The sequence below is a fragment of the Anomalospiza imberbis genome, chromosome 22 (assembly GCF_031753505.1).
Source record: "Anomalospiza imberbis isolate Cuckoo-Finch-1a 21T00152 chromosome 22, ASM3175350v1, whole genome shotgun sequence".
Taxonomy (NCBI): Eukaryota; Metazoa; Chordata; class Aves; order Passeriformes; family Viduidae; genus Anomalospiza; species Anomalospiza imberbis.
The window spans coordinates 3,608,679-3,633,043 of NC_089702.1; the positions used below are offsets into that span (position 1 = coordinate 3,608,679).

General features: G+C 45.8%; 1 protein-coding gene across 6 annotated transcripts; it reads right to left on the reverse strand.

Annotated features, from left to right (window-relative positions):
• Positions 1-7,493: 7,493 nt before the first annotated feature.
• Positions 7,494-23,187, reverse strand: SMARCE1 (SWI/SNF related, matrix associated, actin dependent regulator of chromatin, subfamily e, member 1). Of its 6 annotated transcripts, none has more exons than XM_068212283.1 (11): positions 23,080-23,187; positions 22,241-22,291; positions 21,686-21,729; positions 18,675-18,779; positions 16,333-16,413; positions 15,096-15,227; positions 13,425-13,596; positions 11,613-11,785; positions 10,481-10,582; positions 9,755-9,965; positions 7,494-9,025 (listed from the first exon to the last, which is right to left on the reverse strand). In XM_068212283.1, the coding sequence occupies exons 2-11, from the start codon at positions 22,245-22,247 to the stop codon at positions 8,817-8,819; spliced, it is 1,236 nt and encodes a 411-aa protein (XP_068068384.1). In that variant the 5' UTR covers positions 22,248-22,291; positions 23,080-23,187; the 3' UTR covers positions 7,494-8,816. The 6 variants fall into 6 exon arrangements, with proteins under 6 accessions (XP_068068384.1, XP_068068382.1, XP_068068383.1 ...); XM_068212281.1 differs by having other exon boundaries at positions 7,494-9,028; positions 23,080-23,186; XM_068212282.1 differs by lacking the exon at positions 23,080-23,187 and adding an exon at positions 22,709-22,875 and having other exon boundaries at positions 7,494-9,028.
• Between the last annotated feature and the right edge of the window lie 1,178 nt (positions 23,188-24,365).

Genomic DNA, 24,365 nt, shown 5'->3' on the forward strand with positions numbered 1-24,365 from the left:
AGCCCTCAATGCTGGAGGAAACAGAGGATCCCATCCCATCCCATCCCATCCCATCCCATCCCACCAGACCTGTTTTGGGAAGGGTGTTCAGGATGAAAAGTCTCAGTGCACAGGACCGTCCATGACCAATAGCCCCTTTGTCCTTCTCCCTCACTACACTGTCAGCAGCTCAGTGACTTCCCTCCTTTCTTTTTCTGGGTATTTTTGTCTTCCCCAAAAGGCTCTGCACTTTGTCAGTGTCATGCCTTCCCCCAAGGCAAACCAGTGGCTTTTGTTTGGTGGGTGTCAAAAAGGGCTCTGCTCTTGGAACAGAGCCTCAGATAGAGGGGTTGTTGCTCAGACAGAAATGTCTCCAGATCCTCACAAACTCGCTTTTTTCCTGAGCCAGGCTCCTCTAGAAGTGATGCCTTTGGCATCTTAGCCTCTCTGTCTTATGCTATGTCAGTGCTGTTACTGCAGCCAGGTGGGAAAATGGGGCACCACAGGATGGAATCCCAGCCCAAATTAAATATATCTGAAGCTGAGGGTAGTTTTGAGGCTCCTGTGGGTTGCCTTAGGTCCTTTATGAAGACTCAGATCCAGTTTCAAACCCTCCTTCCACATGGTCCCAGCCTGACCCAAAATCCTTCCCTCTCAGTGGACCATTGTTGGTGCGGCTCTGAGCCCGTTCTGGGGTGCTCAGGGAACAGGGTGCCGGGGTAGGATTCAGGGTCAGGATTTTGGGGTTTTTGGGGGCAGGGTGCTGGGGCAGCAGGCCTGTGATGGTTTTCCTCTGCTCACACAAGGTGACCCTCCCTCGCCTCGGCGCTCTCTGAGTGGGCGGCACCGACTCCTCCGCACCTCGCCTGGCACTTATCTCAGCCAGCAGGTGCCGTTCACATCTCTGCAGCTATTTATTGCTCTGTTTGCCTTTGCTCATCAGGTATCCAGGCAGGTACGCTGCCTCGAGAGCTTTATCTCGTAACCACTTCCGCCAAGGAGGACCTGAGATGAAAGACTTCCCTCGGGTACCAGCAGAGTACCCGGAATCAAGGGGTGTAACAGAGGCTTCACACAAGGTCACAGCCCTGCCTGGGGAGCCGTGGATGTGCAGGGGGGGCATGGGCCCCTCGGGGTGCTCTGTGCTCACCCTACTCCAGGCAGAGGCTCCAGGCAGTGTTCTGGTGGATCCATCCCCATGTCCACGCTGGCTGAAGCCAAAGGTGAGAGAGGGAAGGCAGGCAGGTGGTTTGCAGCTTGTTTTCTGCACATGGTCCCAAGATTCAGCTTCAAAGTTTTGGTACATACCAAATTCTGTGTTGTTAGAGCCCATTCAAGCAAACTCTTTTTCTTAAAAAGAATGGGAATATTTAAAATGGGAATATTTTAAATAAACAGTTTGCTGTCTGTGTATGACAACAAACTTCTTGTACAGTCACGTTTTATACCCAGGGAGTTCTCAGAACATTTATTAAATCTTTGCTTAATTTGATTGTGTATATTTGCAGCTTATTGCCTGAGTGATTCCATCTCTTTGACACAGTGCCTGGACCTGGGTGCCCCTTGAGCTGTTTTTCACAGAACTATGATCCTGTGTGAGCAGACAGACCGAACTCAGACAGTGCCAGGCCTGTGCTGTGCCCATGAAAGCCATGGCACTGTGCTACTAGAATCTATTTGTTATTCCAAAGTTAATTAACTGTATAAAAAAAATCAAATTACCGGGTATTCCATTTTCTGGGTCCCTCTGCTCCCCTCCAGCATGCAGGAGAGTGGAAGTCAGTGATTTAAACCTGCTGCCCAGGCTGCAGCAGGAGCTGGGTGGCAGCTTTCATCCATAAACTTCTCAACGAAAATGCAGCTCCTGATAAATTGCACAGGAAGTTGCTCAGAGAGATTTTGGTTCAGTTCTCATTGGTTCCACTTGAACTGAAATATTGAGTTGAACTGAACTGAACTGTGTAATCTTGAATTGTCCTGACATCAAGTTGCAATTCACTCAGCAATGGAACATCACAAGGCAGTTGGCTCTGTGTTTCACATCCCGGGCCTGTGTGTAAAACTGGAATTCCTGTGGGATGTCCCAACACAGTCTCACAGACATCCTGAGGTGGGAAATATCCCAAAGCTCACAGGTTCCCAGGCTGGAGGACCTTGGAAATCAGAACTCAGGGCTTTGCCTAAGGAGATGGAGTTCAGTCTGAGAGAAGCACAACAGGGGATGTTCTTACATCCTGGATTCAAAACTTTTTCGTATTTTCCACCACTTTTGCTTTAGGTGCTTTGAGATGGAAACACCAGCTCTTTCCCCCTGTTCTGCCCTTTGGCTGACATGAGCCATGGGAAGGTTTGTCCCCGTGGCTGGAGGAAGCCAGGGGTGCCCAGACAGAAGCGTTGGTGAGTTCAGGGTGGCCCTTTCCACGCTGTACTTCCCAGTCACATCCTTGCAGTGACGTCAGGGAGGGACCCTGACGTCTGTCCTGCTGCTCCCTCTGCCTGGCAGTGCCAACCCGAGGTGCCCGGGATCTCCCAGCTCTGGCCTTGCCTCTGCCCAGACCCCTCCCCTGACATCTGGGGACATCCAGGGGGGTTGTGGTGGAAGTCAGCAGGGTCGTTCCAGGGGGGTGCTGACGCTGATGTTCCTCAGGCAAATATAAAATAGCAGAAGTGAAATCATGAGTAAATTCCTGACCTTAAGAGTGGCACCAAGCTGGGATTCCTCACCCAGCAGAGTTCTCTGAGCAGATGTAGGGGGTGCCCTGAGAAACATCTCATGATTGTGATCTCACCACCAGGTTATTAACAGATACTTATCTTCTGGAGGGAGGAAGCAATCTGTGCAGTGCCGGGCTGATTGGGATGCACAGCTGCCCATGGTGTCAGCCACAGCAAAGAAAGGCACACCCAGTGTCACTGGGAATTCACCTGCTTTGTGCACATATCATGCCCTAGGTGATGGCCTGCCTCTCCAGTTCTTTTTTTGAGGAAAAATAAAAGATTTGCCAAGTTGGCATCTGCCTGGCACTAAACAGTTGGACATCAGCGAGAATTTCTTCATAGGCAGGGTGGTCAGGCTTGGAAGGGGCTGCCCAGGGAGGTGCTGGAGTTCCCATCCCTGGAAGCGTTCAGGGAACGACTGGATGTGGCATTCAGTGCTCTGGTCTGGTTGGTAAGGCGGGGATTGGTCACAGGTTGGACTTGGTGGCCTTGGAGGTCTTTTCCAACCTAAATGACTCTATGATTCTATTCCATGAAAGCAGCTTCCTCATCCTGGAGCCCAGGAACTGAGACGTGAGGAGAGAATCAGACCTGGAGATGCCAGTGGGGAGGGGTCAGGCTGGCAGGGAGAGCGACACTCCCCTTTCCAACCCCAGGGTGGGAAGGGCATTCCGGGTGATCAGCCACTGACCATGTGCACTGCTGATCCCTGTGTCCCACAGGGCAAGGCTGGGCAGCTTCCAATGGCATCTGCTCCCTCCTGTCTGCCCACACTGCCCGGGCTGTGTGCAGAGGAGCTGTGATGAACAAACAGATCCTTTCTGGCCTGAACATGAAGGGGACAGTGCTCATCTCAAAATGATGGGTGGGAAAGGAGAGGTGATTGAAAATGGGAAGAAAAGCTCCTGGGATGTTACAGAAACTACGTCAGGGGGGACATATGAGCACCAGTGTCTAGAGATGGTTTGTTGAAACTGCTGGGCAATTCCCACAGGCTATCAAGCACTAGTGAATCATTTAGAGACATAACAAGATATGGTTTAGGGGGATAAAGGGATATTGATTAAAGAGATAAAGCATTATGACCCTTAAAAATAATTGAGAGTTAAAGTGTCCCTGACCATTCAGCAAATGTCACTCCTGCGAGCTCTGTTCTCTTGTTCAAAAGGTAGAAGGTTTAACACCAATCAGGTAGAAGGTTTAACACCAATCTGCTGCTGCCTTTGGATGAAAACTGGATCTAGAAACTGGAAATAATCCCATCAGTGTTTGCTCCAAGAAGAGCTCATCCAGCCCTCTCATTTACAGATCTGGCATTTCTCATCCCCGGGGTTAAAAAGATTGTAAGAAACCCATGATAATGTGATTTTTCTCTTGGTTTCTGTGTTGTTACTGTCACTCTTTCTGGTTTGGCTTTTCTCACCCTGAAACTGGTGCCAGAACTAAAATGGCTTTTTCTTGAAATTTTATCAGAATTGGGTGATAAAAGCAAATTTAAACTGGTTGTTGACAGACATTACTGACTTCTGGAGTCACAAGTGAAGCTTTACGTGATGATTTACAACAAAATAAGACACCAGCCCGATAAGCACGAAACCACTTCAAAAAACCCCTCGAAGATTGTGGAAAAAAACGTCAAAGTGAAAGAAGGGAACTGAGAGCACAAACAGCAAGACAGACCTGAAGCAGGATCTGGGCTTTCAGATTCAAGTGCCTGATCCCCCTTGGTCATCAGGTCCTGCTGGGAGAGGTTTGCCAGTCACTGTCAATAACACTGCATGCATGGGGGATTTCAAACCCAGGGATCCAAGTCCTGGATTCAAAGCCTTGAGCAGGTGTTGCAACTCCTTGGAGGCACGAATAGTCTTGGCTGTAACAGTCCAGGATGAAACTGGAACTTGCTGGGTGCCTGCCTGGGAGAACACATGGAATTCCAGCCTCTCTGAGTACCTGGCATGATTAACCCCCACTTCTGCAGCGCAGCACCTGCAGTTTATATCCAGGTGCCTGGAGAGCTCAAAGCTGCAGGTGAGTGACCTGTGAGCATCTCAGCCTGATTTGTCAAATTGGTACAAATGCCTCACACTGTGAGTTGGTACAACTGCATCTCACTCTGAGCTGGTACAACCAGCAGCTCTCAGGGTGAGGGGAGTTGAACCCTTTTGTTTTGTTGTAAAATCATCATGTAAAGCTTCACTTGTGACTGCAGAAGTCAGGTCAAGCCCTGCGCAGTCACACAGAGCGTGAGCTGCCACAACTGCTGCTGCTGCTGGCTGGCACTGACGATCCCGTACAAGAAAAGCACTGCTCACATTTAGAGCCAAGGCTAGGGCTGTGTGTCCTTCGGGCAGGTTGGTGGGGACTCCTGGTGGCAGTGCCTGCTGCAGCTCACACCCCTCTGCCAGCACATGACCTGCCCCAGGTCCATCTCCAGTCGCCTATGAGGGGTGATTTTCCCCAGTATTCCAGCACTCGGGACTGCTGGGAACACTTGTCAGTTAAGGGGATGAAGGGAGGTCACAGAGGAGCAAGGACACCACACCGGCGTTTTGGTGGCAGTGGCAGATCCGCGGGGCGGGAGGTTGGATTGGTCGCCGATCAAATGTGCTTTGAGTAGCTTTTGATAAATTGAGGGAAAAAATCCAAAATAACTTTTTAGAAAAACTGAACAGCAAAGCCTGCCTGGCTGGAGGTTCAGGGCAAAACCTGGGGCATGGAGAAATAAACCATCGCTGGCTCCTTGGGACAGGGCAGGCACAGAGGCTGCACTTGGAGCTGGTGGGAAATGGAAAAGCACAACCTGGGATGGAGGAGGGACCTCAGCAAAGGCTTGAGCAGAGCGAGGGTCTGACCCTGCTCCCTGTGTGCTGCTCACCCACACCTCCCCTTCTCAGGACCCTCCTCACCCCCAGTTTATCACCACAGGTGTGGATGTGAGCTCCCCCATGGGGGGCTCTGGACCTGCTCCCCCAGGCCCCCCAAGGTCAGGGGTCAGGGTCTCTGCTCCTGCCCTGAGCTGTGCTGCTGCAGCACAAGGCTCTGACCAGGCTCTGGTTCCCTGACACACACGAGCTGCCCCAGCCACCCCTTTGTGCCAAATTTTGGATTTGCTTTGATATTTTATTCCTGTAAAGCTCCTTTAATCTGTTTTCTTTCTTTCTGTCACCAGCATAATCCTCTCTTGTGAGCAGCGTCTGCAGCTCGTTTGGCTCCAGGCAGAGCAACTTGGCAAGACTTGTCCAGGTTATACGCAGGTGATTTCTTACAATTAAAAAAAAAAAAAAAAACAAAAAAAACCAAACCCAACCTTGTTTGTTTCTCTGTCAGTCATTTTTTCTTCTCTGAAAGTTCAGCTACTCCACAAACATGAGTTTTCTTTCTTTCTGGGAAGCCAAGCTCAGTCCTGTGTGTAGGTGAGGGGCTTGGAAGGGATTTGCATGCATGAAGCTCTCAGAGGCCTGGGCTCTGGGTTCACTTTACCTGGTGAATCATTTCTGAACAACCTCATAAGGTGCCTGGTTCATATTCTAACATCTAAATCCCTTTCAAAACTTACCCTTTGGGCCTGCTTTGTGCTACGTACCCGTTACTCTGTACCAGCTTTGTAGGTTAGAAGGTTTTTGGGGTGATAAAATCTAATAATTACATAAATGCAAAAAATAAACCACCCCAACAAACCCCCAAACCAACAAAAAACGTTGAGATCAGTTCTTTTTTTAACCCAAGCTTCTTAATAACTTTTACTGAGTGTCTTTTTGTGGTGAGATAAAAGCATAATTTTGACAACAACCCAACACAGACGAGAACCTTTGCCTGCAGAGCAAACCAGAAGCAGCACCATGGTGATGTCAGAGGTCACAATGCCTGAGTCAGACTTGAAAACCCCTGGTTTTTCTTGAAGAGAAAAACAAACCAAAGAAAACAACTCCCTCGCACGATGCAAGGCTTGGATTTGCCTTTTTGCTCCGGTGCCCTGGGAGCGTGAGGGACTCACCAGCTCTCTGAACCCCATGGGGGATAGCTGCACCTCAGACCTCCAGCCTGCACCCACCAATTGCCACACAGGGCACCCAGGAACAGAGCAGCTCCAGCAGGACCAGCAGAAAAGCATGAGGGCTCTTCCTCATGGGACGAAGGGCTCCTGGCCCTGCTGGGGACCTGCAGGAGGCCACAGGGTCCCTCAAGAACATCCCATGAAGACCTGTAGGACACAGGGCCCACGAGAAGCTCCAGGTTGCTCTGAGGAAGGGCTGCTGCAGGAGCCAGGTTTCTCCTGAGGCCTGTCCCTCTCCTTTGCTGGGTGCCTGATGCTCCTGAACCTTGTAGGCACCTCTGCCAGGCACCATGGGGCTGGACAGTGCTCCAATGCTGCCCATGGGCATTCCTCCACGTTCTCATGTGCTTGGACAAGTTATTTCACTCGTGAAGACAACACCCACTCCTTCACATACACACCCTGAGCTGCACACACCCGTCTTTGCCAATAATTAGTTATTTACATACACCTTGAGAATTTGGAGCAGATGAAAAGCATCCCCGGCCTACAGAACCCAGGGCTGCTGCAGATAAAAGCTGTTGCACAACAAGGGTTTGCAGCACCTGAGGTGTGGAACCCCACCTGGGCCCCACAGGGTTGGGGAAGGGAGGGGGGCTCCAGTCCAGCCAGCAGCTGGTACTGTGTAAGAAATAAAATCCTGTGTGCTTATTTTCCTATGGCTTGAGATGGAGAACAGCTGATGAAAGATCTGAACCAAACACTGGCACTACCTTAAAAGACAAGAACAGACCACTGTGAGTTTAAAAAAAACCAAACATGTTGGATTTTATTATTTTTAGACCATTTAAAAAAAAAAGGATTTAAAAAACACCATCTGACAGACCCACTGCTCTGCAAATACACATCAGTTCATTGAAACATTATGTGTTCCCTCAGTTGTTAAGTGAAGAAGTGGCCCATGGCTGCTGTCACAATTCAGTGTATTTATTTGTGGGGTTTTGCTTATGTAGGGCAAATTATGGCCTTTTCATTACATTTGTAGAGTCTCCAGAGGTTCTGAAAGCTCATGACAAGCAAAACTACTATTTTTTACCATTTGTGCCATATCAGTGACTGTCTGCTCAAAGAACATGTGCGTGTCTAAACGCTCTCCTGCTCTGTCCCGTGCCAGGTTTCTGGCTGAGGCCACACCAGGGCTTCTTGGTAGCAAATAAAGGAGTAAATTGGGAAAGAAAAGCAAAGGCTTGTTGAAAAGAATCCTGCACCACAGAAAAAAAAAGTCCCTCATGATGTGTCATTTCCTGCAAGACTACACTGAGCCCTTTGGAACTGGATCTCCTGACATGCCACACTCAGACCATGAGCAAGTCTCCACCACAGCAGAGCAGCTACTCTAGAAAAACAAGTTACACCAAAAACCCTAAACCCCAGACTTTCAGCCTCACTCTGGAGCTGCTCCTGAGGACTGAGGGCTTTCTTTAAAAGCATAGACTGGGGAGGCTGCAGCAGAAATTGCACTTATTGACATGCAGCGCTGTAGTTGTGGGACACAGGGGACTTCTGGAGTTGTTAGGTAAGGAGAAACTTCACGGGACACCCTGGGGAGGCATCAGGTCTTTGCTCCATAGTAAGAACAGGTCTGAATGCTTCAGGCACATTTCAGTCTCTCCAGAAGGCCACTGCCACTGCCAGGAGCAGGTCCCTCATGCAGTCAGGCCAGGACTGCAGCACGGGTGAGACACCTGCACCACAAAGGGGCAGGAAGGGCCTTTGGGGAAAAGTGCCACGGTGTCCACGGCACCAGAAGAAAGGGAGAAGACCTGATTTCTCATACAGAAACCAAAACTAGTGGTGTGTTTCTAGGGAAGAAATACAAGTGATATAAGCACCTCTCCACACCGTAATAGCTGTGTTTAGACACATGAGGTTCCTTTTCTGCCTGCTGCAGGACACCCTGTACCTCTACAGGCCCCTTCACATTGCTACGCTGATAACCTGACACGTCATTAAGCCCCGGCATCCTTTGGAGACAAGTGACAGAGGCAGGGAAGGTACAACAGCCGCAGAGCACGTTCTGAAATCAAACAGTACTTCATTACAGAGACACAGGAACTGAGTCTGATTATTCTTTCTTCTCGCCCTCCTCGGCGATGGGGTCTGCGGGCGGCTCCTCCACGGTCGCGCTGTTGCTCTCTGAGCCGGTGTTGCTGTCGCTGGTCCCTTCCTCAGCTGTGCTGTCCACCCCTTCCTGCCCACTCTCCTTGTCCTCTGGGGTGGAGGTTCCTTCTTCACCGTTCTGCTGGTTCTCTGTGCTCTCTTCTGGGTGAGGCTCTTCTGGAAAAATGTATTTCTCAGTGTCATTTACATGCCAGTATTTATTTAGATTGTGCAATTAGGATTTAGGAAGAAACAGAAGCTATAAGAAATCCAAGTATTCCATAGCAGTCACTTCTGTCACTTAGAACATGCAGGGACAGGCACAGCTCAGCGATCTTTCAGTGCTGAGGACACATGTGGTCCTGCCACAGCATCCTGATATCAGCCACAGCTGCCTGACCTCAGAATTCCAGCCATAGGAAGGCCATGCTCCTTGTTAAAGCAGAAGCACTGGAATTGAAACTCCTTGGCCCCTCTTTCTTTATGCTCCTGCTGTTGCAGCAGTGACTCACTGATGTACCAGTCACTGGGACTCCTGAATCCAGCAGCATTTCTTACTACCTCTGTTCAGAGCACAAAGCAGCTGGAAAATTGCCTGAGTGCTGCATAGGAAGCATTGCTGTTGCATCATCCTGGCTGGACACTGACACTGGGAGAAGGAAACACTCCCAAGTTAACCAAAGTCTAACTTCAGGTTTACTATTTTTTTCCCCTGGGTACATCACACACAAAGCATGACATAGAGCTCTGTGGTATCCTATCCTCTCCTCTTTTTAAAAAGAGTAATTTAATGAGAAGCAAACAAATGCCTGTGTTCAACAAGACACAGTGAACTGTTCTCCTCAGAGACCCTTTAATGCTGATCCTTGGAGGACTCTGCAGCAGGTGCTCAGATGCAGTTACCTGTCTCCATTGGAGTGTTCTCCTCTTCCTTCTTCTCCTCCCCCTTGCTGGCTGCCTGCTCCTCCTCAGCTGCCAGGCTGTTCTGACTGCGCTCGGCTTGCTCAGCTGCTTCCTTTTCCCTTTCCTCCTGCCTCTTGCGAGCCTGTTCCTCAGCTTGAGCAATTTCAGCTGCAATTTTTTCCATATCCACTTCCACCTTCAAACTGCATAACTAGCAATTAAAACAAAACAAAGGAAAACACTTTAAGTCTTTCACTACCTCAGCTACCCTGAGAAATAAATAATCAGTGAACCCCAATGATGAGTTCATTATTTCTACATGCAGCACAGTCCTTGTCATTTTACGAAGCTTATATTAAAAGTAACTACGGAGGGAGATACAGGCATATTAAGAAAAAAAAGGGTAGAGGGAATAAATAAACAACCTAAAACTTGTTATTTGAATGCAGCCAAGGACAGCAGTGTGCCCTCTACAGTGGCTTCAGGCCACCTTCCTCCAGCTGCTCTGAGTGAATTCACCCAGCCCAGCCTGGAGGCACTTCTAAACTGTACTGGCCCAATGTGCCCCTAAAGGAGCAGGAAATCATCCTGTGCTTTGTACCACTCACACCAGGGCACTGCCCCAGCAGCTGGGCAATTGCTCAGAACTGAACAGAGAACTGAAGCACTTGTACCACTGTGGAACCAGCAGCTTCCTCGGAGTTAAGTGAGAAAAAATAGTTGTACCCTTTTAAGCTCGTTGTTGAAAGATTCTGTGCTTTCCAAAAACTTCCTCTTCTTTTCCTGGTGACGCTCCTCAATTTGCAGCAGCTCAGCTTCGAGCTTACGCTGGAAGTGAAACAAACAGCAACAACCTCACTGTGCAGTCACCTAAAAACTGGGCAAAGTTACAGCTAAGCATACAAATTTTCATATGGGTTTATTTTTAAATATCGGTTTAATACGTAAACATCCTTCTGCCTGCTTCTGATACCCATTAGCTCAGAAGGTCATACTGAAAAGAAGGAACAGTACGTGGGTCTGTGCAGCAGTTCAAGCATATTGTAAATGAAACACTGTGTACCTGAGGTGAAGCTTCCAGCATCAAATCTGCACATTCTCTTTCCTATTCTGCACCCCCAGGTCTGTGTATACATATCCCACAGGTCTGTGTATACACAGCTCACAGGTACAGACACACCCTCCACATCAGTTATAGTCTCTAACACAGAAAGACCACAATTCACAGGGAAGAAGGACAACCACCCCCTCCACCCTCCAAATCTTCTGTAATTAAAAAAAAAAAAAAAACCAAACAAATTTCTACCTAATTCTGGTCTCGCTTCACCCACACACACACTGACCACGCTGAAAGGTTCTTTGGTAACATGAGTGTTTGGAAAACACAGGCATGTTCCCAAAGGTGGTGAAACATGTGACTTCACCAAATATTTTGAATAAATTTAACTTTCAGTGAAAAATGTTAGAATAGGGACAATTTACTGCAGAAAAAGAATCATTACAAACAAGATGAGTTGTCAGGTATGTGAAATCACAACACTACCAGTACTTATTAACCAGCAGACTTTAAAAACTGCATACAGAGTGTTGTGTGTAATAATGAAGAACTATGGAACTAACACGTAGGACATCCCAAAGAACAAAACACGGCTTAGCACGGTCCTCCGGAACAAAACAGCACAGAAGGTGAAGTCTCACATTCTGCAGCTCCCAAGAAATCCCAGGGATTAGCTCCTGGAGCACACAGAACATTGACACCCAGCAAGAACAGTCATGTAGGTGATCGAATGATCCAAAGACTTGGAGTCCAGCCCAACCCCACCGCGTTTTAGCTGCATCCGCATCCTTTCTTTTTTACCTGATGAACCATTAAGGACTGAACCTGGCGTTTCAGGACTTGCATTCTGGCTGTGGTGACCACGGAGCGGACATCGGGCACCACGCTCTCGCTCAGGATCTCGCTGATGAGCCGGTGGTTCCTCTGGAACCGAGCCGTGGCCGTGTGCTTCATGGAGAACCCATCGTCGTAATCTGGAACAGGATTAGGAGCAGGGTAACTGCTTTGATCCCACAAAATGAGAGCCAAGTCTAATGACACTGTACCCACATTACCACTCACAAAAACCAAAACATGAGCCCTAACACCAGTCATGTCACAAAGTTCACAGTAACACACAGAGCATCAGGGAATCACAAAAGGATTCACAAAGTGTGGCCAGGGCAGCATTTACCTGGCACAGCTCTAACAGCTGATTTCACAGGCATTTCCCACAGCTGAAATTGGGACTGACCTAGTTATTCACTCTGTTGCTTTCCACACTTCCACAGTAAGAGGGACTATTAATACACCAAATAAAAGACCCATTCCTGATTAATCATGTTTCCAGAACAAAATGCCAGCAGGATAGTGTCTCCTCTATAAATAACTGTTGTAGCACAGATCAAAACCACTTTTTTTTTTTAAATGCTGAGGACTGAAAGCTTGAAGCAGTGAGACACATTTACTCATCACTGAAAATTCACAGTTACGTATTAAGAGTATTTGATTATTTATTAGTAAGTGCATTTCTATAAAGAGAAACCAGTTAAACAACAAGTATGAATTATCTCCCAGAACAGAGAGATATCTTCCCATGTAGAGAAGTCCAGAGGTCTAATTTTGTTTTACATTAAGCATTCCTACTAGAGATGACTATCCCAACTATTCACAGAAATCTTAAGAAGCTGAACACCATGCCAGGAGATACTACCAAAAAAGAGAACTAGTTAAAAGACAGTTTCTTTATTTCAAAGTGTTATATTGTATCTCATTTAGGTATCTGATTAAACAAAGCAAAAAAAGAGATAATGGCTGGGTCTGCCCGTATCTACTTTGCTCAGGTAGCACAGAACAGAATCTCAACTCCCCAGGTTCCAGCTATTCCAGCATGAAATGTATTTACATAAATGTTGTAATTACCTCACACGGGGGAAAGTGCTGTTTGCTATGAGATTTATCTCAGGGGTGTGCTTTCACAAGGGGGAAGGAAAAAAAAAAAGGGTGTAACTGAGCACATTTTTCACCCTCAGGTTTCAACAAGTATTTGGTGATGAATTTAAAAGCAGCCATGAGGTGTGTGAGGCTGACTTTTCCCACTGGGTGGGGTGCATTTCCTTGCAGTCAAATAAACTTTCAGAATTTTCTCATCAACTTGTCAGCAGCAAGGGCACCTCACTCACCAAACAATCTCAAATGACAGCTGTTGAACGCATTCAAAGTTCAGGTGCTCTTAATCACACCAGAACTCTGCCTGTCAGATTTATGTGCTTCTGGTAATAAAGCACAACATTCCATCCAAGCTGGATTAAATCAGGCATCTAAGCCTTTTCTAAAGCATGTGCTAAAGCCATTATGGAGTGGTAAGCAGACTGATTTGGTTTGAACTATTAAGCATTACTTCACACTTAATTAAGAAGGGTTGGAATAACTTTTGCCACCGGTGCCATCTTACTTTTGGGAACAAAGTCAGCTGTATGGAATAAAATGTGGTAATGAAAATTGGCATTAAAGCACCAACGCAGAAGCAAAGCCACGTGAAGCGCTGCGGAAGGTGCACACGGGTGATTTTCTGTATCTCCATGGCCTGTCCTGCCATGAGTGTCCCACTGGGAGGGCACACAAGCTCCTTACCATCGGGATCCTCCGCGGGCTGGATGCTCATGTAGGGCTCCCCCTTCTCCATGCGCGACTGCCGCTGCCGGCTCTCCTCTTCCAGCGCCGCCTCGGCGCGGCTCTTGGCGTTGATGTAGGCCAGGTAGGCAGGGGAGTTGTGGTAGGCCTTCATGGACTCGTTGTACTCGATCTGAAAAGTGACCAACACGGTTTGATTGCACCACTGGGTGATTCCCACCTTGCCACAACTGCGCTCTGCGTAACGCACAGTGCGGTTACACAGACAAAGCTGAATCTGAATCGTCTGGCTGAGATACGAATGACCAGATTCTCTCAGTCTTTCTTTTTTACAAATTAGAACTTCTACAGTCGTTCGTGTTTTAAAAACACAGCTGGTTTTCAGGTCCTTTCCAGTTTTACTACCTGGAAGTATTATGATAGCTTTGTTTTCTGAGATTGCAAATTCAAACACCTCAGAACATTTATGATCAAGTTCTGGTACGATGAAATTAGCAAACACAAAATATTCTCAGTAATTCTTTGGAGTTCTAACTAAATCTGTGATTCTGATTTCTTATCTTTCCTTATGCCAGTATGTCATGAACCACTTTCCAAAATCACTTAAGATTTGTCCATTCTTTGACCCATCCCCGCTCTGGGATGGCACAGAAAGCTGCAGCCAGACTCCTGTCTCCTCCTGGCAGCAGGACAGCAGCACTATTTTCACTTTCTTTGAAATACCTTTTCTATTTGAATTGCTTTCTTTAATCTCATTTTTAAGATTTTGTACAGTGATTTCAGATATTTCCAATGAAAAAATGGATATAATCTATGATATTGTTAAAGGTACCTAAAACGTTTGTTTATGATCAGGACCAGAATCCTTCTGCTTTGGCACAACAGAAACCAGCTGGCCCCTGCCCCAAGGAGCTTACAATCTAAACACCATTACCAAGGTAAAAATAGAATTCCTGGATTTTAGCACTGAGTTTTGCAGTACTTCTCTATTGCCTTGGAATAAAACCAGCTGAGATTTGACCAGGTAGCCAGAGCCTCAGGTGCCTGCCAGGTGTAAGCACAACACATCAGCCGGACAATTCTCCCTCTGTACCTGAGAATCACAAGAACAGTCTTGTACAGGTGCTCAACACTTACCAACCTAGACACGAGGCAGCTGTCATCTCTTGTCATTAAGATCAATAAAACCAAAACAAAAGCACAAGAAAACCCTACAAGTGGTAGCATTTTCTATTAAGAAACAAAACATTAATGCCACAGCGTGGAGTTCCACCAGGAAAACCAAACCCCACGTGACTGGAAGTCTCTTAGGAACATGTTCATGACAACAGCAGTAGTTGCAGAGCACCAGTTTTGAAAGAGGATTTTGGTGTTGAGACAATCTTTTCAATACTGATGTTGTACAATCAAATCCATTCATTACACAGTTAAAATTGACACTCAATTATAAATACTTCATTTTGAATTAGGTCTAAAAACTGACCAGTCATAGTTGATGCACAGTTATTTAAAAAATCTAAGAGACGTGTCAGGACAAACTTCCATTTAAGTTACATACAGGGCTCTCGTGAATGCCTCAAACACCCCTGCATGGGGAAGATGAATTTTTCTTCTCAGACCAGTTCCTAGAAGAATCAGCTGTAATAAATATCCCAGATTTCTTCCATTTACCTTTTCAGCTTCATATTCATTCAAATACTCTTGCTTCTCTTCATCAGTGAGATCTCGCCACATTCCTCCAATAATCTTGCCAATTTCCCATAACTTCAAATCAGGATTGGACGCCTTCACTTGGTCCCAGACCTTAACAGAAACAGCTGGAGCTTTACTAATGATATCTAAATACTTCCAAATTAAACATTTTATATTGTCATCTCAGTGTTCTTTCTGGAATCACCATGAAAAACAGGATAAAGTTAGGAATGAGTCTGGCTAAACTATCTGGATTATTTTCTGGGGCAGGAAGTCAGTAGGAAGCCAGCTACTGAACCAGGCAATTGCTGAGTGGCTTTGGTCTCATGGGAATATTGCCTTTAACCCTCTCAATTCTCTTCTTAAATGAACATCGCTGCATCTCGGGGAAAAAAAATGCTACTGAGTAAACACATCCAGCAGTAGATTATGACAAAGAGACTGAGCTTTTCAGATCAGAATGTAACATTTCACAATATTTCAGTCTTGCTGATCAATCTGAGTTCCAACAAGTTCTGACTCCACCAAAAAGGTTTCTAACTTTATAGGGAAAAAAAAAGGAGAGCTGCCAGTGTAATTTCTTGCTGCGCCACTTGACTTTTTTTTTATTTTTGTGTGTGTTGATGTTTTTTGGCCTAAGACAGTCATGCTGGTAAAGATACTTTACCAGAAGTGGAAGAAATTCCTTCTGGCTCACCTGCTTCAGCCAGGCTGCCATGCCCTCCCCATGCCCCATCAGATTCCAGACTCCACAAGAGTCTCTCTCCTACTTTCTGTCAAACAGTTCACAGAATAGCGAAGCAAACGTTGCCACGGGCTAAGGTGGTGAAGGAGAACATGCAAAGTCCACTCATTGCTACTCTTCAGTCCAGCTACAGCACTGCACCAAGCCCAGAAAACGCAAGGAATACTTCCTTTATATAAAAAAGTTCTGTCAGTAAGTCACAGGAACTTCTGAATGTGGCGGGGTGGATCCTTGTCAGCAGACAGTGGTAGGAATTAGCATTTTAGCAATTTTTCCCCCCAGAAATTGGCAACTGTGTGACCAGACTACTGCTGCCTTTGTTCTGCAGGGCAGACTCTGTACTTTACATCCCCTTAAGAGAGCGCAGGCTGTTAGGAGTCAACGTTTAGAAGCTGAAACTAAGATCATAGCAATTAATTGTTAGCACAAATGAACACTGACTTTATTACTGATGGACACTGTAATACCCACCTTCCGGCTGTACCTCATGTAGGGCATCAGGGGCTTGTCTGGGGGTTTGGGGGGCTTTGGAATGGTAATACCAGAGGAAGCCTATAAAAGAACCGGATAAATCCATTCGTTAATGGGATCGCTGAACAGTTTCTACAAGCACTAGTTTTGGAAAACACTTATTCTTGTGCATTCACACACCCCAACAAGAGAAGCAAGCAACATCACCAGAAAAATTACCCAGTCTGTAAGTGAACAAGCACTAGCAAGAGCTGGTCCTCACAGGAATAATGTAAATTTTCCTTTTCTCTGAAAGTTTGCAGAGCAGTAACTAGATAAATCCTCAAAAGGACTCCATGTTCTGAAAACTGAACTACATAGCTTAGGAACTGACATGGAAACACTAATCCCAGCAGGTTGTTTTTTCTCACTTCTGATGACTAATTTATCTGTTTTGACAAATTTAATGTGGCTACTGTACAGATTTAAAAAGATATGAAGAAAGTTTAAAAACATTAAGCTAGAGACATTATCAAATAATTTTAGTAACTATTTTTGTGCAAAATTTGTCAGTGGTAATTTGGAGCCAATTAACAGACTCTTTATGAAAAGAAAACAACTCTATGCAGCTAAAAGGTAAATATGTGCTCTACTTGTAGCCAAGCTGTAATGAATTGTCCCAATTAGCCTGGAACATGCTCCTGTGCTCTGTCTTCCTTTGGCTTTATGCTGCCAGACAGAGTGCTGGCACCACACAAAAGGCTACTGAGCTTAAATGCTGCTGCTGGAAAGCTGCTGGGTCTCCTTGCATGCCCTCAACCCACAGGACTTCTGACAGGGCTTGCTCCTGAAACAGTGCAATGACATCACAGCCCCTGTCAACTGCAGGGTCTGAAACCCTCCACTCTTCCAGCACTTCCACATGCCAGGAGTTCTATTAAGTGGGAGTATTTACATGAAAATATACAGCAGGTTCAAGATCTTTCAGGGCTGTGGCCTGTAGATCAATATTTGGGTGTAGCCCAGAAGGCTGACATTCAATACTGTTTTCCTCCTGACAGGGCTCGTTTTTTAGTTTGCTGAATTTATGGAGCTCTATGAACAATGCATACAGAACTGTGTATAAATAATGTGCATGAGGTATATGCATTACCAAAATGTATACATAGATACACATACAGATGGGTTGGAAAAACATTAACGGAAACTGTTTAATGCTTTCAAATTAAGAGGGGTTTAAAGAAACCATCCATATACTGGGATATGCATGGCAGAGCAGGCTGTGTATGCTTGTGACATACAGAAACAATGGAAGTTCTCAGACAAAACCTGACTTAGTCTTGTATAAGGAAAGTATCCATTCGGACAGTCAATTCCAGCTTTTAGGGGAAGGTCCTTTCTGTAAATGCTTTAACAAATTGGATGAACTTCATATATTAAGTTTGAAAGAAGGTTTATATGAGAGGCATAAAAAGACTACACTTCTTTAAAAGCACCATGTATTTGGTCCTTGAGAAATCTTTGTATCATCTTCCAAACTGATCAAAAGTTCTGAGGTACAAAGTTCTACATAGAAAAATCTTAAAGTTGTGAGATATTTAAGAAAATATCAGGGATTTACTCTGTTTCTGTTGTGTTATAAAAGTGCAACATTTCCACTGTCTATTTTTGTTTCCTAACTGCGTACAATGCTAGGACTTGATTCATGTTTGAAAGAAGCTGTCACCTCCCTCATCACTTGTCTCCATCTCACTTTGTTTACTCCATGAAAAATGAATGTAACATCCATTTCCCACACACTGACACATATACGAGCCGAAAGGATTCTATTTTATTATCAACATCACACTTTTGTTGAAAAAATAATGACTGAACTTGGGACTGTGCAGTTATTACCAGAATAAGACTAGAAAGAAAAATAAAGGGCTGTACCTCTTGCATGGCTCAACAGGATGATGCAACGACTATCAACGATCTTCAGCTTGCAAAATGTTCTTCCTTATTTTTGTACCAAAGAACCTCACCAAAAAGAGCAGTTCCCTCCCTCCAAAAATTCATACCCAGCTACAGAAGCTTTTCCTATTCATGCAGTGGTCAATGAAGACCAAAGTCTGTCTTTTTGGATGTCTGCATCACATACCATTACCAGTTTTCCTTGTTGAGTAAAAAAACATTTTCCTGCAAAAGGTTTCAGAGTGAAGGGGAAGGGTGGGGGGAAGGTGAGGAGTAAGAATCAGAAGTTGTTTTTGTTTTTTTTTTTATAAAGAAGTGGCAGCAGCCAAGACGCCGAAGAACCTAACCCTAAAGCCATTTCTGGTCAGCTCCTGGTGTTTGCTGGAGGATGTAATAGTTGATTCTCCTACCGTGACCCGGCTGTTGGTGCCCGGGTTCCCTCCCAGCCTGTAGTTGTTGTAGGCCAGATGGCTGTATGGATTGTATCCCACAAACCCTGGGGTGCTGGGCATTTGCTGATGGAAACAAATGAGACAAAAACACGAATGAGAAATGAGCTCAAACGAGGAGAACACAGAAATGAATATGAACTGCAATATGGCATGCAAAAGCAACCAGAATTCAAACAAGCAATGAGGTGTAGCAGTTGGTGTCTTCCCAACACGCACAACTTACGCCAGTATAAACCTAGTAAGGAAACAGGACTTTTAAGCAAATGTGTCACTACAAATTTCTGTCTGAAATTGGTGATTTTATTTCTATTAACTGTGTAACTCATTTAAACAAGTACTCTGTAAATTCAGGTCGTGGCTAATAAAGTTTTCCGACATAAGCCACCACGGAATTCAGAAGACTCTTGTCTCCCAAGGGTGAAAGTTGGGCAACACACAACCCAGTGATAGGGCAGAAATCCCCAGTACCCACATTTATTACAGCAATGAAAATCCCTGCCTGCTTTTCTTCCCAGAATTCTGCCTTCCCAACAAATAGAGCAGGGGAGGAAATCTCTCAAAGCACCATTTGTGCTCCACTGGCAGTGGCTGAAGACAATTCCCAGAGACATCTCTCTGTTATAAGGCAGGCTGTAGACTGACAGAGCTGAGGAACTCTGCATCTGCAGTAAGACCTGTAAGTTAAAAACTTTAAACTAGTCTGAACAGATCTCCAAATCCAAGATAATTCAGAAGTTAATTAATACATTTTCATTCATTCATGAAAGTGGATTGATTTGCTCTCACCTCAGTCACACAGCAAAAAAAAATCTCATTTCTTTGCATTCCCTTCTCATTTAGCAATGGACACTCAAGTTTCATCAGGTTACCTGTATTCCCCTCCTCAAATAAATTTATTTTTTTCATTATCACCCCTTTCCCAGTCAGATTTTGTTGGAAAAACAGATCAGCTGTTTAATGGTAATTGTGATTAAGTACTGACTGTAGAGGTTCTATGATTCCATGAGGATTCACAAGAGCCTGGAGTGTTTCTGGACATTTAAATGTCATTCCCACAGTGTCCCACTCTCCAGCAGCCCTAATACACATTCCAAGAAATCTTTCACAGGGATTCACTGACTGGACCTGTTCCAAATTACAGTTATAAAAATTTGACAAGTAGGTTCAGGACTCTAAGAACCAAAATATGACATGTACAAACACTGAACAGAAGTGTATTAGGAACTGACTAAAAGTAACTAGGAAGGTTTCAGGTCAATGCAGATACACTGCAGGAGTTTATTTCTAAACACACAAGTGCAGAGGAAAATTATCCTTTAACAGTCAGTCTTCAATAGAGATTTTATTGCCAAGCTTTCTAACTCAGTCACAGCAGCTGATGTGCTCATCTGTATGCCTGGGCTCGTGACATACACATTCACTACTTCATAAGGCACTGTTTTACTACAGTTCTTTGTATTACCACAACAACAGGCTTTGAATATGTTGAACTACACCTCTTCAATAAAACCAGGTGACAATTGTAATCTCCGTCTGCTTAATTCTTTATTTCTGCAAGACAGGATTTAAATGTTACCAGGAACTACCTTACATCATGGAGAATTGCATGGAGAATTTTTATTTCACGTACAGTACTGCAGTTTTGAGAATTACTGGTATTTTGTTGACTGCAGCACCTGGAACTGGCTGTGGAAGAACAAGCAAGGTTATTTGGCTACTTTGTGACTTGCATTAACAGAGCACAGACCATCATGTGAAGGACTGTATAAAATATAATACAAAATAAAAGATGCTTGTAAAACAGGCAATGCATGTCATTGGTTGCAGTTCTGGCATGTGCTCCATGTATCCTTCTGAAGGACTGTACCACATCAACATGAACCATTAAACATCTGTATCCATGCTATATCCCAAAGGAATCACATGTGTATTCACAGCTCTTGATGCAGGAATCCAGTGGTCAGAGTGGATCCATCATGTTCCTTCTAACACTGCCACAGATCTATTTCGCTGTGTGCAAAATGAAAACTCTGAGCAAACTAGGAAAATCAAGTTTTATTTATGTAAACTTATAAAAACATAACTTGTATTTATGTACTATATGATTTTCAAGCCTCTTCTTGTAAAATATGGCACAAAAAATTTGAAGGATCACATTCCTTCTAACTCCCATCCTGCAGAGATCAAGGACACACTACTGGGTAACAGTCTTCCAATTCCCTTTGGTAAAAAAAAAATTCACTGTAGAATCTTTGCTCAATCTTCTGTACAAAGGATTTGTCCTAAAACTCAAACTATCCACAAATATGACCAAAGATGTGCATTTACTTTCAAACAGTTCCTGCCCACAGCACACTGGTACTGCAGCACCTTTGTACATCCAGGAACATCACTGGGCGGGATTCAAAGCTCCTGTTCATGTTTTCCTCAGTGCCAGGGCACGCCACTTTGCTAGAAAGTAAAATATTTCCCATGCCCTAGACTCCAAAATACCAGTGATTTCAAGGAATGCAAGACTGGCATCAGGAGCGTTTCGTTATTCTGATCCAATATAACAGGATGTTTCATAATCCTACATTCCACTCAAATGCAAAAAAAAAAAATAAAAATAAAAAGCAGCTCAGTACAACTGAAACATGGAAAAATGCACTGTCTGCCCATGACCTGGGCACAGGCTGAGTAGGACATTTTACAATCAAATATACCAGTTGATTCTTAACTATTCCAGTACTGCTGCAACCCACTGTGAGTCATTTGAGACAAGTGGCTGCTCACAGAAAATTCAGCCTTAGAGGCAAAACGAGTTTATTCAGCTTCTCTTTCCCAAACTTCTCAAAAAAGAATTCTATTAATTTAAACAATTCATATCACATTGTGTTTCCCATATAGGAAGGTGATGCAATTCTGTAATTATTGTTCTGGGAAGTTACTAAAGGCCTTGTGTTAATGAGAAAAATCACTATACTTACGGTTGCAGGAGCTGGGGTGGGAGGTGGGGCATAGGATGGCCTTTCTGTTAAGATAGAAATGTAAGCACATTTTTTTTTCTTGAAAATCTGAACGAATTCTTAAGGCATCTGCTACGGCCAATATTTTTAACTGATTTTACAAAAACAATCAAATTCTACTCTGAAAGACTCTGCGTTTTGCCACTGAACAGCAAAAAGCAACACCAGAAAAAGTAAAGAAAGAAAAATTGAAATCCCCCCATTATTCTAGCCCCAGCCTTTTATTCAAGTGCAAGACTGAAGAATATGATATTCATTTATATGCACATCAATTACATGGAGGGAAAGCAAAAATGCAGTCCAACAGGATTTAGAAGCTGTGATATCTGGATTTCCTACAAAAACAATATGCCAGGAATCAGCCACAGCAGGATTTAAGGCCAAGAGTTTAGTCACTACACTTGCTAATTTCTTTTAATGCCAGGAATAATGGCATCATCTCACAAATAGGTTCTGCAGAACCAGATCTGTACAACATCAAAGTTAAAGAAAGAAAAATCTTTTAAAAAAACTTACTTGACATTTTGATAGTCAAATTTTCAGCCACCTGACATTATATTTGTACTTCTGGAAGACAAAAGAACATCAGGCTAGTAAGTGTTGTGCCTTTCCCCCCACCAGATATTTGAAGCTTTGACTGTTATTGATACCAGTGATTATCAAAGTTCGTCAATTTTGGAATACAGACAACAGCATTTTCAGAAACCAAGTTGTTATCTCTTTGGAAAATTAATGGATTTTCCAAGGAATCTAGCCTTAAATAGCTGTGTAAGAGCACACAGGTTTAGGTCACCTTCATATTAAAGGGTCCGAATAAATGTATTTTGTGCTGTAAGGAATACCAAGAACATACCCATTATTTTACACTCACTGATTCAGAAATCTGATATTAATACGTAAATGACCAAATGATGTATCTCCTTTACAGAGTACATACAACAACCACCGGACCCCGCAGCTACGGTCTGATGGGCAATTCTCAACCTTTTAGCACAGAACCCGGGAGGGCGTCAAACAGAGCTGCAACAAAGTGGTTTTTCGCCGTTTCTCTCCGAATCACGCCAGGGCAGCTGCAACCTCCTTCAGAATCCCCACGAACGACGCGCACCGGGCTCGCACACGGGGCTGGCTCGGGGAGGTCGCGCAGAGCCTGAGCGGGCCCAAGGCGGCTACCGGCGGGGTCCCTCGGCCCCACCGCTCCCTCCCCGGGCCCAAGGCGGCTACCGGCGGGGTCCCTCGGCCCCACCGCTCCCTCCCCGGGCCCAAGGGCCCTCCCGAGCCCCGCAGCGCTGCCGGTGAGGGGCCGGGGCCGTCCCGGGCCCCCCGGTCAGCCCCGCCGGGCCCCCCGGACTCACCCGCTCGGCGCGGCCGCGCTCCCTTTGTTCCCACGGGCCGGGGCGGCGGCGACGGCGCCTGCGCGCTCCGCTCCGCACTTTCGACACGCTGGCTCCGGCCCGCCGGTGTCTCCCTGCTCGCTATGGGGGGACCCGCTCGGCTGCCCCGCGCCCCGCCGAGGGGCCAGGGCCGTCCCCGCACCCTCCGCGACGGCGGCGATTCCAGGCGCCGTGGCGAATCTGCGGGATGCCGCCCGAGCGCCGCGCCGGGCGCGGCACCGCCCGCCATTAGCGGCACGGAGGCGCTGCCTCGCGGGGTGTCACAAGGGCTCCCGGGGCGCCGCAGTGCCCGACACGGCGCTCGTCCCCTTCCCCCGCGCCGGGAACCCCGGTCACGGTGCCCAGAGTGCTGGCTGCCGGTGGCGAATCTGCGGCGCAGAACGGGACGGCGTGCGGACGCTTCGTGCCCGCTGCGCTTCAGCGCCCGTTGCCCCTCACGGGCTGCGCGCGGCCCCGGAGGAGATTTTTGTCGCCTTTTTTCCCCCCCCTCACGGGCTGTGGGCGGCCGCTGAAACGCCCTGGCCCCTGGGCTGCCGTGAGTGCACGGAAAAGGCCGCGGGGTCGTGTCCGAGCCCGAGTAATATCCCGTAAAAGCAGCGATGGAGTCGGGTGAACCGTCCGTCAGTGCGGCGGGATCCCGAGCACAGTGTGGTGCCGAAGGGATGGCAGCGCTTCCAGGGGCGGCTGAGTGGAGCAGGATGAGCTCTGAGGGCAGCGGGAAGGTGCCGGTGTGTGAAAAATGCATACTTTATGATTGGCTTTTCGCAAATATTAAATGGAATACTATATGTGTTATGTTATATTGATTAGAAGTGCTGTATCAACATTTTAATAGTATGGTAAATGTAGTTTTGTAGTTAAAATAGAGCCTATGTATGTGGGGTTTTTTTTACTAGCTCAAGCAAGAGATGAGATAATGAAGAAACTCTTCACACAGAGATGACAATGATGGGGGCCCATAAAGAATTACTGCCTCCTTATCGGAAAAGACAAACATTCTTCCACCTTCTCTCCGTCTTTATGGAATCACCAGGATTAAGGGGAAGAAGTTGACAAAAACCAGAAAAGTTCTTAATTTGCAAGGAATTTATGCATCATGTATGAGATGTATGAATATGCAACAGGCTACTGCTTTTAAAGGTTATTCCTTTGTTCACAAGGCATGCTTATCGGGCTTAAGTGCCCGAGAGCATCCGGACGTCCGTAATTCTTTGCTTTTTATTGTCTTGTAATTGTCCTAACTCTAA

Excerpts from the sequence above, each read along its gene's own strand:
- SMARCE1 (XM_068212281.1), bottom strand. Across the intron at positions 16,414-18,674 it reads GCACCAACAGCCGGGTCACG|GCTTCCTCTGGTATTACCAT; the intron begins GTAGGAGAATCA and ends GTTCTTTTATAG. Across the intron at positions 15,228-16,332 it reads ACATGAGGTACAGCCGGAAG|GTCTGGGACCAAGTGAAGGC; the intron begins GTGGGTATTACA and ends GTTTCTGTTAAG.